We start from the raw sequence: 10,973 nt of genomic DNA, 5'->3' as shown, positions 1-10,973 counted from the left end.
CTAATATTGTGTTAAATAAGTAATTAAAATAGTATGATAAAAAGACAATTTGACTGTCTATCAACCCATCTATACAAAATAGTGTACTGTTCCTTTAAAAGGCACCGTGCCTGGCAGTGGTATGGCATCATCATCCAGCCACACACACACACACACACACACACACGCAACCCCCCCCCCCCCCGCCCCACACACACACACACACACACACGCGCACGGAGCGGAGGAGACGAACAAAGAGATAATTACGACCGAATACTTATTTAATCGATCTACGACTGTTTTGGTGAGTTTAAAGTTATCTTACCGTAACTTTCTTGTAATGCTACATGTGTGGATGTTAGCTAAATGTTGCCATTGTAGCGCGGTGGAAATTATGTGTGCTAAGCGCACAATTCTAGTAATTTGATTTATATGGACACATTTATTTGACAGAGACAACTTGGATTCTGAGAGGAGGTGGAGGGGGGGGTCGACTTATACGCCAGTGCGACTTATATATGTTTTTTTCTTCTGTATTATGCATTTTATGGCTCCAAAGCGACGTATAGTCTGGAAAATACGTTGATTGCATTGTGAAAACGTTATGGAAGGTGGCGGCGAAGGTGGTACGTGCGTGTGTAGCTTCTTTCCACACACATATGTGACATAACATCCACGCCGCTGCCGAACTAGTGTGCTTCACACCAGCAACAAGCCGCGTGGTGGATCCTTTCCTTCGTTGGCAACAAATAAATTGCCGGGCCGAGCCGGTGGAAATTGTGCGTCATCGCAACATAAGACATAACCGACCAATCACGAGAGAGAATGCGCGCGGCGTCGTATACGCAGCAACAATTTCGGACGTGTGCGCGGCATGTGTTGCAGACCTCTCGCCAACTTGTCTCACTGCACAATGCGTCAGTCACGTGAAGGAATGCAACAGTTGTCGCACATGTCGACACAGGAGTATAAAAGAAGCCTTAAAGCGGAAGTCAACCCAAACATATTTTTTAGAAGAATATGTTCCCAGCAGGCCCACTAGTTGAAACACAGCATTCTGATCAATTTTGCGTTTGTGGAATAGGAGTTAAGCAGCAAAATCACGACCAATCACGGCTCAGATTCAGAAAACAGGTCAGCCGTGATTGGTTGTTGTGAGCAGTTGTGATGTCATTTTCAGTCGACAGAAGACAAAATGGCCGCCCCCTGAGATGACTAAAAACGAGTGGATTAACACTTATTCCACAAACACAATATTTATCAGAATGCCCTGTTTCAACTAGTGGGGTTGCTGGGAACATATTCTTGAAAAAAATATGTTTGGGTTGACTTCCGCTTTAAGAAGCCTTTCACTGGGTAGGTTTAGATGAACTTTGGCCACCTCGTGACAACGTCACAAGCATGAGGGCCAATTAGTGGGCGTGACTAAAATCCACTTCTGCCCTTGTTTAGTCCGCCACTTTTTTTCAAATGTGTCACCCCCCGCCCCCCGCCCCGAAAACCGGTGTCCGTCCGGGACAGAGGGACAGACCGTTCCACTGCCCAGCTCTGGGCATTTGGCGATTTGTCCGCCGCATGTGCCACAAAGATCCGCACACCAATTGACAAGAAAGTGCTGCCCCCTTGAGGGGAAATAGAATCCATGCTGTCTGTGGTGGCTTTTGTGTGCAGTTCACCATCACTTTGGTGTGACGTACAGCCAAGACCGGAGATTGTCGAACATTTGCAATTCCGTTATTAACCGCATTGGTCTAATTATGAATCTGGGTGGGTTGCGTCTTAAAACTAAATAATGTATGCGTAAAATAGTTTTACCGGTTAGTATTACTCAAAAGATGATTGGCCAAGTTTACTTCACACTTGGTCTTTATATGTGTTTCTTTGGAATTATACAAACAATTGTTTTATTCGTGTAAACGCATTTTTTAACAGAGTACGTTATGTTTTTGCTTTTATTATTATTATTTAATATTGTATCTGTCGGTAATCATTGTATTGTTTCCTTAAATTTCCTTCAGGAACCTTTGTCATACACGTTTCTCCATCGACGGGCTATTTTTGTGGTACCACAAACACAACCTCTTCCTCCCCACGTGAACTGTTGTCTGAGTACACGCCGTTTCCCTTCACAATCGGGATTGTTTGATAATTAATTTTAATCATATGGTTATTGCAAGTGAGATCATGGAGATACTGGAGGAGGACGAGATGCTCGGCGAGGATTCAGAAGACGAAAATAGCGAACTTTCAGACAATGCGGTAAGTACTTAGCTTGACATAGTCGGCTAACCGTTAGCAAGACAGATAATCACGCTGTGGAAATGTTTGTATGTAGTATAATTACAATTGTGAAATACATCACCCGTTTCAACCCTGTCAAGATAATGCGATTTTAAACTACACAATGGGAACAATGGTTTGCGCTTTAGAAAAAAAATATATATTTTCAACATCGTTTGTGCTTGTAACACGATGTGTTCATCGAAGTAAACATATTTGTACGCGTGTATGTGTGTTTCATTGAGCCACCTTGGAATGATTGATTGCATGTCGTCTATGTTTAGCTCCAAGACGCTTTCGCAAAAGGCTTGTTGAAGCCCGGAATGAACGTGAGGGTGGAAAAACCGAAAACGTTTGTGAACAACGTGGTGAGTAAGATCATGCGCCGATCTGTTTGTTCGCACAATTTGAATTGAATTTTGTACATGACTGATTCCAACGCCTTTATTGCTCTATGCAGGGAGGCATGAAACAGTGTTTGGCTGACTTGAAAAAAGACCTTCCCTGGGAGGAGAGATTGGACCTTACCAACCCGCCAGTTGAGGATGTCATGGCTAAGATTGGGGGGAATATGCAAAGTAGCAGCAATGGAGAAGTGAATGCAGATGATGATTTCCAGAGGGAGATGTTCTTGTGAGTGTAAACTTGAAATTTCCAAGCATTGACTTGTTAGTGGAAAGGTGGGGTAGTGGTTCTTGGCAGTTGGTACACAGGTGAGAAGTACCGGGATTAAACATCTGTTTGCACGTTCCCCCTCTGTAGCTTCCTCCTACATTCTGGGGGAAATGAAGCATAAATTACTTGAAGATAGGGATGGGCTATATGACTGAAAAGTATGTCCCAATATAAGTGTTTCATATTGGTCAATATCAATTTATTGTTTTTTTGTTTTTTCCCATTTTTGCCTATTGAAAATAATGACCTGTAGAAAAAGGAATTTAGGTTATTTTATTTTAACATAATATTTAACCTTTAATAAGAGGTCAACGTAACTACGAAAGAATGAAATAAACTGGTCAATATAAAGATGAAATAATCCTCCTTTACTTGTAGGTGTTTAATTGGGTTATCATGCATAATATCATGCACACTATCATTTTATTGCAAAAGTTTTACTGGGTCGACTGGTCATTTATTTGAACGAGGTTACGACGCGAGTGTGGCGCATGGCCACCGGGCGCGCACACATGCTCTGTTGGGTTAGCTGCCGCTGCTTCGTTGGTTTAGGCTTCTTCATTGGTTTAACTTCTTCATGTAGGCAGCGTGCATGCGCTCCCAAACATCACGCACCATGCCACGATCGGGTTTGTTTTCTAATTTTTTTCGAGCTATCGAACATTTTACCGAAGGCATTATCTATTGATATCGATCACGTGTCAACTGCGATACATGGTAATATTGAATTATTGGTCCAGCCCTACTTGAAGACTACATTGTCAATGGGTCTGAATACAGTTCTGAGCGCAGCCCTTCGGCCCAGTGTCAGCTGCGATATAGGTTCCACATACCTTGACACTAATAAGGAGTAGCAGTATAGAAAATGAACATTTATGGATGAATTGTTATTTTTACTCTTATATATTGTCTGTTGGCTTTTCCCCAAACATAAAAAAGAACTAATTCAGACAAATTAATTTGCCCATAAGGTTAAATGTCTGTACACAACCTTGCAGAAACGAAAGTAAGCTACGTGCACATCGCTTTTACACTGAGCACAGTTGGAACATTAATGGAAGTTCACAGAGTAAACAATCTATAGTTTATTATTTTTATTTTTATGTGGGAATGGAAAGAAAACAATTTAACACAAAGGTGCAGTACTACTAAAAGTGCAATTGAACCAGTAGCACATCTTTGCGTGTCTCTCAAAATGTGGTGGTGAGAATTGTGTTGTTTTTGTGTGTGTGTTTTAAACCGAGATAGTCCATTCATTCGCATACACTTCATAAGAGTGGATTTATACAAAACATCATAGCTTTAGTATTATAAAGCAGACAAGGGAAGTCATTTGCCCTCTATGCACTGTAAGCTCTAAGTTTTGGTTTTGGTGGAGGTAATAATAGACATCACTAATCATGTGAGTGTATGTACGTCGCTCGATGAATCAAACTAAATCAGTCACGATTTTAGTGGGAAGAAGGTATTGTTTATTTAGAATTAAAGAAAGATGGAAGTTTTATTAGTACAGTATATACAGTATTATTTGTTCAAATTGCAAGCTTGCTGGCCTGTCATATAAAATTGATTTGCTCTGTTAAATGCTTTCACAGCTACCGTCAGGCGCAAGCAACAGTTCTTGAGGCTCTGCCACTCTTGAACAAGCACGGCATTGCCACCAAGAGGCCTGATGACTACTTTGCCGAGATGGCCAAATCTGATCAGCACATGCAAAAGGTGACTTTACTCATGCACTCTTCACTTTATTGGGACTGGAATTACAAGGGGGAGGAAAATTGCCATGGGAAGTTTACCTTGGAAATGATTAAAAGCCGGACACCTGATAAAAGGGGGGTTAATGGAAATTGATAATTAGTTATTTATACAAATTTGATCGTAAACAAATATAGACATTTTTGTCATGAAGCATGACAGGAGCAACACAATGTTAAGATGTACATATAATTTTGTGATTTCCTCAGAAGTGGGCATCATCTGTCCGTCACTAAATTCCCGTCTGTATTTCCGTCCGACCCGCGTGGTCCCAGTCCGTCCTCGTCGGCGACAGTCAATCGGCGTGGAGAACATAATTTTCATGTCACGCAGGCGCTGCACCAGCAGACACACCGCTGAATAAAGGAAATATATCAAATAGAAACAAAAGAGACACAGACGCACGGCGTGGTGATCGGTGAAATAAAAACAATACGGGGCACATGTTATTGCATCTGTGGGACCGCAAGGTACACAACACTGTTTTATTTTTTATTTGTTTGGCTGTGTGTCAGGACTGCGGGCACCTGCGTATGACGTGGTACCGGTAAGTCCAGTGTCGATGCCGTTTGGCTGACTCGGACCGACCGGGCGGGCGGGCGGGCCTAAAATACAGACTGACTAAAGCATTGGTGAATGCCCACCTCTGGGTTTACCATGCAATAGAGCTGTCACTGTAGCTGCATGTTCGGGCATTATTATTAATATGAAATGGAGGTAGAAATTCAACTGCTTTTGCACGGAACTGGTCCAGATAACATATCGTTGCTGTCCTGTGAAAAACACCTATGTCCAATTTTGGAATTTAAAAAAAATTTCACGTCAATGCAATATCTGTAACGCAGAAACACCATTCATGTAAAAATAAGAAAAATGAAAAAAAAAATGGACATAACTGATTTCACAGGACGGCGACGATATGAAGATAAGGCGTTGGTGTTTTTCAATTGTACATGCTTGCGTGTGCTTTTTCTGTTATAGGCTAAACTACAATTTTGTTCATTTCCAGTTCATGTATATTAATTCGCAATTTAGAAATTCTCAGAAATTTGCAATCCAAACCGTGACTTACAAGTGCCTTATTGTGATGACTTTATGGACTTTCATAATTATTTTTTCTCCATTGATTGCCTCAGCTGCTGTGACTCTTGAATTTGTCTAAGCTTCACAGTCAACTTCAGCTATTTGCACACTCATCTTTTCTTGTCTATTCCACCTTGCAGATCAGGAAGAAGCTACTTTCAAAGCAGGCAATAATGGAGAGGTCAGAGAAGGCAAAGAAGTTACGCGAGCAAAGGAAATATGGCAAAAAGGTTACTTTTCAATGTTCTCTAATTATGAAGTGGAGGAAAAAGGTGTCTGTTTCAGTATTCGAGTCTTAAATAATTGTATTTTGGCCCGTTAGGTGCAAATAGAAGTGATCCAGAAGAGACAGAAAGAGAAGAAGGCAATGTTGTCTGCTGTGAAGAAATACCAGAAAGGTTGGTCAGGAGAATTGCGTTTGCTACAACAGTTTTTTAGCACGTTTTGTTTTGCTTTAAATGCAATTCGGAGCTTTTCTTTCTCGCTGTTCTGTAGTATGGTAAAAGAAACTATTGTGATCCTCCCACTTTCAGGAATGACTGACAAGTTGGACTTCTTGGAAGGAGACCAAAAGGCACCCAGAAAAGATACTTCTCAGAGCTCCAAAAAGGCATTGAACAAGAAGAAGTAAGGTGTTCGCTTTCACTTGGCATGCATCAGCTCTAACAATAGTTAATTGCTTCCCCGACTCAATACTTGAATTGTGACTGCTCCTTCAATAGCCCCAATGCCAAGAGAAAATATAAGGACCAGAAGTTTGGCTTTGGAGGCAAAAAGAGTGGAAAGAAGTGGAACACTAAAGAAAGCCACAATGACGTTTCCGGTTTCCGTGCTAAAGTGGCTAATGCAAAGGGTGCGAAAGGAAAGAAGGGCAAAGGAGGAAAACAAAATGTAAGTTACACAAACGCTGTGACAAAAAAAACATGTATGGGTCTGCATGTTAAAGATGCTGATTTTACTTTTCTCGATACTTCTAGAAACGTCCAGGGAAGTCTGTACGCAGGAAGATGAAGGCTCGTGCTTAATAAAGCACATTGTCAAGTTCAGTGTGCGTTTCCTTGACCACAACTCTGCCCAAACTTGACAAAAGGCCTGATGAATAGTTGAAGAACGCAAAGGACAACTCAATTCCTCATATTCTTTGGTTATTTATTTTCTTGAACATGGGATTTGGGGTTGAATAGGTTGCTAACCTTCAATTGAAACAAATGAAGATATGCATCAAATAAGGTTCAATAAGCATTTTCACAGGTTTTATAAAACAAATGTTACTAGTACATGTACACAAACAATTATTCCAGCATCTCAAACAATTGAATGAATTGAAATTTAAATTGACATCATACTCAAGTATTAACTTAACAGTTTCAGTTAAGTATTTTAAACAGTTTAAATTAGCAAAGGAAAATGTATTGAACTTGTACATTGCATTTCACTTCCTAAATCAACTAAAAAGTCCATAACACATCATTCGAGGTGAAAGTTTGTAATCCTACTAGTTGCGTCTTCTGGTTCATCAAATGTTGTGGTAAGAGGAGCAGGTCCAGGTGCAGTTGAGAGGCTAGCTAAGCTACTTGCAAACTTTTTATGCCATGTGTTTCCCAGTGGGTGCACAGATGAATGTGCTGCCTTTATACACTAGCACTTCCTGAAATTTAGTGACCACCCTACCCTCTAGCTTGGAGTGCATCCTGAATGTGGTTTGGCATTTGATCGCCCTCTGGTGGTCTGGAGGCCAATTGACTTAAACTTTCTGCTGTGGAGGCTGTTTCAATAACTCCAATCCTTTGTTTGGATCACACTTGTTAAAGTCCAATATACCATATTTTTGTAAAACTTCTAACTTTGTAGTTAAGACATTTTAAACCATTCTGCTTATTAAATGTCTTACAAACATTCGTTTTGGTGGTTGCTTTTTGTTGATGGTTTATTTTGAAAAGCGCAGGACAGACTCTTGGTGCTTGGTGATGTCTGAGCTGTGTCGGAAGAAATTTAATCTGATGTCTTGGCGATTTGTTGGGATCTGGATCACACGAATATACATCTGGACTTAGTTCTGCAGGGAGACTGATACCAAAATGTCCTTTAAGCTTTAAACTTTAAACATCCTCACCAGGGATGTGGACACCCATCCAATCTCCTGACTTTCAGTCAACGGCATGGCATATTTCTTCGTGGGCTCCTGTCGAGCTTTGTGGAATGCTTCAATGAACTCCGCTTGAGAAAAGAAAAGCGCGCGATCAGCAGTACTCCTGAAACTGTTTTTTCAATGACTCCAAAAGAGCTACTGTACCCCCCAGAGGTAATAACACTTGCTGTCATTAAAAAACAAAATGGATGTGTAAGAATTGGCCAACAGCCAGACCAGTACTTCTGACCGGATTAACACAGTTGAGGAGGAAGACACACTTTAAAGTGATCATAAATATTTTCATAGAGCCAGAATTAGACAACTCTTCCACTGAATCTATTAAATTATTCAGGAACACCTTTGGCTGTGGCCGATAAATGCAAACCCTTTGAAGCAAGCTAACTACAGATTTTTCAAAGAAATTGAGCATGTAAATGACGGCCGCGTTCAATACTTGCTGAAATGAAAATGAATTAAGTAAAACTCACAGTTTTCTGGAATCGCTTCTTGTGGTTTTCTGCACATGGGTTTGTCTGGTAGAATATGTACTGAAAACCATGATGGGAGAGAAAACAGTGATTTATTGACAAAAACAAAACAAACCACCATCAATTATGTGTTTACCTCTATGCCAACTATATATAATAGCTGTTTAGTAAAAGTCGAGTGTCGACTTACACTTTCTGTATGGGTTGATGCTAAATTCAGTGTGGAGCCTTTGTTGTCTTTGCTCTTTCCGGATCATCTCGATGTGAATTGCATTCTGATGGACCACATCTTTTTCCTTTGCTTCCATTTTGCAAATCCAACCAGCCATCTATTGATAGAATAAAATGTTAACCTCTGATCCGCGAAGCTATTTTTGTCCCGTACATGGATCGTTGCCTAGCAACAGAAAACTCACTCTCCTGCCGCACTAACAAATGTAGGCCACACGGTGAGGCTGCACGCTCAGCATTGAGAATTGTGTGTCACTGGATTCTTAAAGAGACGTCTGTATTTAATCACACGATGCTTGGCTCCTAAACGGTAGAGGTTTAACGCCACCATTTAGTGAATGTGTACTTTCTTAGGCACTTAAGTCAACATATTTCCAAAACAAGTATCATCAGAGAATTAAGCCTTTAACCAAGTTCGGCCATAACGTATACTGTACATGCATGTGTGTGTTTGTGTGTGAGTGTATTAAAATTAGATTTATTTACATAGTTCCATCAACTCTGATTTTGATTGACTCCATAGATTAATTTAACATTTGATTTTTATTGCTCATGTAGTCAAATAAGGGACCCAAATATTAGAAACGCCATTCGATATGTCGTGCAGGCAACAACAATATTATACAGAATGGTCAGGTAAACTATCTGACAGTATCCATCAAACAACAGACTGTAGGCATTTTAACATCTCTCACTGTTGGCTGTACTTGAGGGGAAAAAAATACATTATATATTTTGGTTCCCATTCCCCATACATTTTAAGCAAACAATACCACTGTAAGTACAGAATGCACAGTTCATGGTTAAAAACAAAAACAGAAAAACGAACAATTGATTAAACTGAACACTGAACTAAATATTCATAAAGTCCTTGTTTAAGTGGCATGGGCAAAATGTCATCATACCATTTCCCGAAATTAGCTCAACCACCCTTGAAATTTGCCCATGTGAGCCTTAGTTCAGTGCCTGTTTAAGATTTTCAGTTGTACTTTACATACTGCATTAGCTAAGAAGACACTTTAAGATAAAAGTAAATAGAGTAGGCAACTCTGTCTTTTTAATCTTTGATTTACTTCTTTCAGGGGTTGAAACTAAAATGACATCAAGAGTCAAACAATTACAGGTATCACGGTAAAACATTAATAAATTTGTAAAAAATGTCTCTCAGCAGCCAACATAATTTTTCCTTGTTTAATAGAAAAACATCAATGTTCAGAATTAAAATTATACCCTTTGCTCTATTTTGCAATAACAATACAACATTTTGGAAAAGTTAAGAGTTGCAAGAATATCCAGTCAGAAGTTATTTTCAACTCCCACCTCCGGCAGAACTTCACCCACATTCCGGGAGAGGTGGGGGATATTGAGTTTGAGTGGACCATGTTATGCGACTGCATTGTTGAGGTGAGGTGAGGAGCTGCGGCCCATAAGATGGTCGGTGGCAGCAACCCCTGAACGTGTTGATGGCAGTGAGGGATGCCATCAAGCTGAAGAAGGAGTCCTAATTGGGTCTTTTTTGCCTGTGGTACTCCTGAGGCAGCTGATGGGTACCAACTGGTCAAACAGAATGCAGCTTTGGTGGTCACCGAGGCAAAAACTTGGGAGTTGGAGCAGGGGCGGAGCCATGGGTGGATTGACAGACTGCCCACCAAGTGAGATTCATGAAAAAATATATACTTTTAAATTGTTAGTAAATTATTTTTGAAATTGTGTTTCGTTGTGTTGTTTTTATTTTATTGAATATTAAGAATAGCATAATTGTGGTTGTCCTGAGGAACATCTGAACTTCATATTTTTATTACATAGAAACTCTGGCCTTCTCAGCTTTTTTCTTTCCTTTTTGGCCATTTAAACATTTCCCTTGCTTCTTTAAAAATTTTCTCCTAGTCAGTTTTGCCGTGATTGTCCTTCGTAGTGATGGGCGTTACAGTTCTTTTAAGTGAACTGAATCATTAGAATCAGTTCATCAAAAAGAATTGTTCAAAGACTCGTTCACTGAATCGTTCGCCCCACCCCCAAAAAAAAAACAGGTCCCCGACGTAGTGAGTAAAAAAAAAAAGTGCTCACTCTGGTGTTGTAATAGTTTTAATTTGTGCGTTTTAATTTGTGCGTTTGTATTATTATTATTATTATTATTATTATTATTATTATTATTATTATTATTACCAATGGGCAAATGAGCCATATTTTACATAAAATATATTTACAAGTTTCCCTTGTATGTCTCTTTTAATATAATGAGTTTTTGAGATTTCTGGTGAAGACTGTTAAAACATTTTGTGGTTTGTTGGTGGACCTCCTGCTCTGCCTGTGACAGCCAGTCAACTATGACACTTATCACACTACAA

At 39.9% G+C, this 10,973-nt stretch overlaps 2 protein-coding genes across 2 annotated transcripts; one reads left to right on the top strand and one right to left on the bottom strand.

The window, feature by feature from the left end:
- Nucleotides 1-2,012: 2,012 nt before the first annotated feature.
- Nucleotides 2,013-7,673, top strand: ebna1bp2 (EBNA1 binding protein 2). The gene is made up of 9 exons (XM_086048306.1): nt 2,013-2,241; nt 2,547-2,630; nt 2,723-2,895; nt 4,533-4,656; nt 5,916-6,005; nt 6,098-6,173; nt 6,309-6,402; nt 6,498-6,666; nt 6,753-7,673. Exons 1-9 carry the CDS (start codon nt 2,146-2,148, stop codon nt 6,798-6,800), a joined length of 954 nt encoding a protein of 317 aa, XP_085904432.1. The 5' UTR covers nt 2,013-2,145; the 3' UTR covers nt 6,801-7,673.
- cfap144 (cilia and flagella associated protein 144) lies at nt 6,759-8,756 on the bottom strand. Its single transcript, XM_086048307.1, has 4 exons — nt 8,585-8,756; nt 8,395-8,454; nt 7,889-7,992; nt 6,759-7,798 (listed from the first exon to the last, which is right to left on the bottom strand). Exons 1-4 carry the CDS (start codon nt 8,721-8,723, stop codon nt 7,703-7,705), a joined length of 399 nt encoding a protein of 132 aa, XP_085904433.1. The 5' UTR covers nt 8,724-8,756; the 3' UTR covers nt 6,759-7,702.
- Between the last annotated feature and the right edge of the window lie 2,217 nt (nt 8,757-10,973).

Source organism: Filicampus tigris, chromosome 12, assembly GCF_054856515.1.
Source record: "Filicampus tigris isolate MCC_2025a chromosome 12, RoL_Ftig_1.0, whole genome shotgun sequence".
Classification (NCBI taxonomy): domain Eukaryota; kingdom Metazoa; phylum Chordata; class Actinopteri; order Syngnathiformes; family Syngnathidae; genus Filicampus; species Filicampus tigris.
The sequence above is the reverse complement of the archived record's forward strand: the minus strand, read 5'-3'. Positions and strand labels throughout refer to the sequence as shown.

What these genes read in the sequence shown, in the direction of transcription:
- ebna1bp2 (XM_086048306.1), top strand. Translation starts at nt 2,146, where the DNA reads ATGGTTATTGCAAGTGAGATCATGGAGATACTGGAGGAGGACGAGATG. An exon ending in CTGATCAGCACATGCAAAAG is followed by an intron (nt 4,657 to 5,915) that starts GTGACTTTACTC and finishes TCCACCTTGCAG; the next exon opens with ATCAGGAAGAAGCTACTTTC. An exon ending in AAGGCATTGAACAAGAAGAA is followed by an intron (nt 6,403 to 6,497) that starts GTAAGGTGTTCG and finishes CTCCTTCAATAG; the next exon opens with CCCCAATGCCAAGAGAAAAT.
- cfap144 (XM_086048307.1), bottom strand. Translation starts at nt 8,723, where the DNA reads ATGGCTGGTTGGATTTGCAAAATGGAAGCAAAGGAAAAAGATGTGGTC. An exon ending in AGAAGCGATTCCAGAAAACT is followed by an intron (nt 7,993 to 8,394) that starts GTGAGTTTTACT and finishes TCTTTTCTCAAG; the next exon opens with CGGAGTTCATTGAAGCATTC. An exon ending in GATGGGTGTCCACATCCCTG is followed by an intron (nt 7,799 to 7,888) that starts GTGAGGATGTTT and finishes CGTGTGATCCAG; the next exon opens with ATCCCAACAAATCGCCAAGA.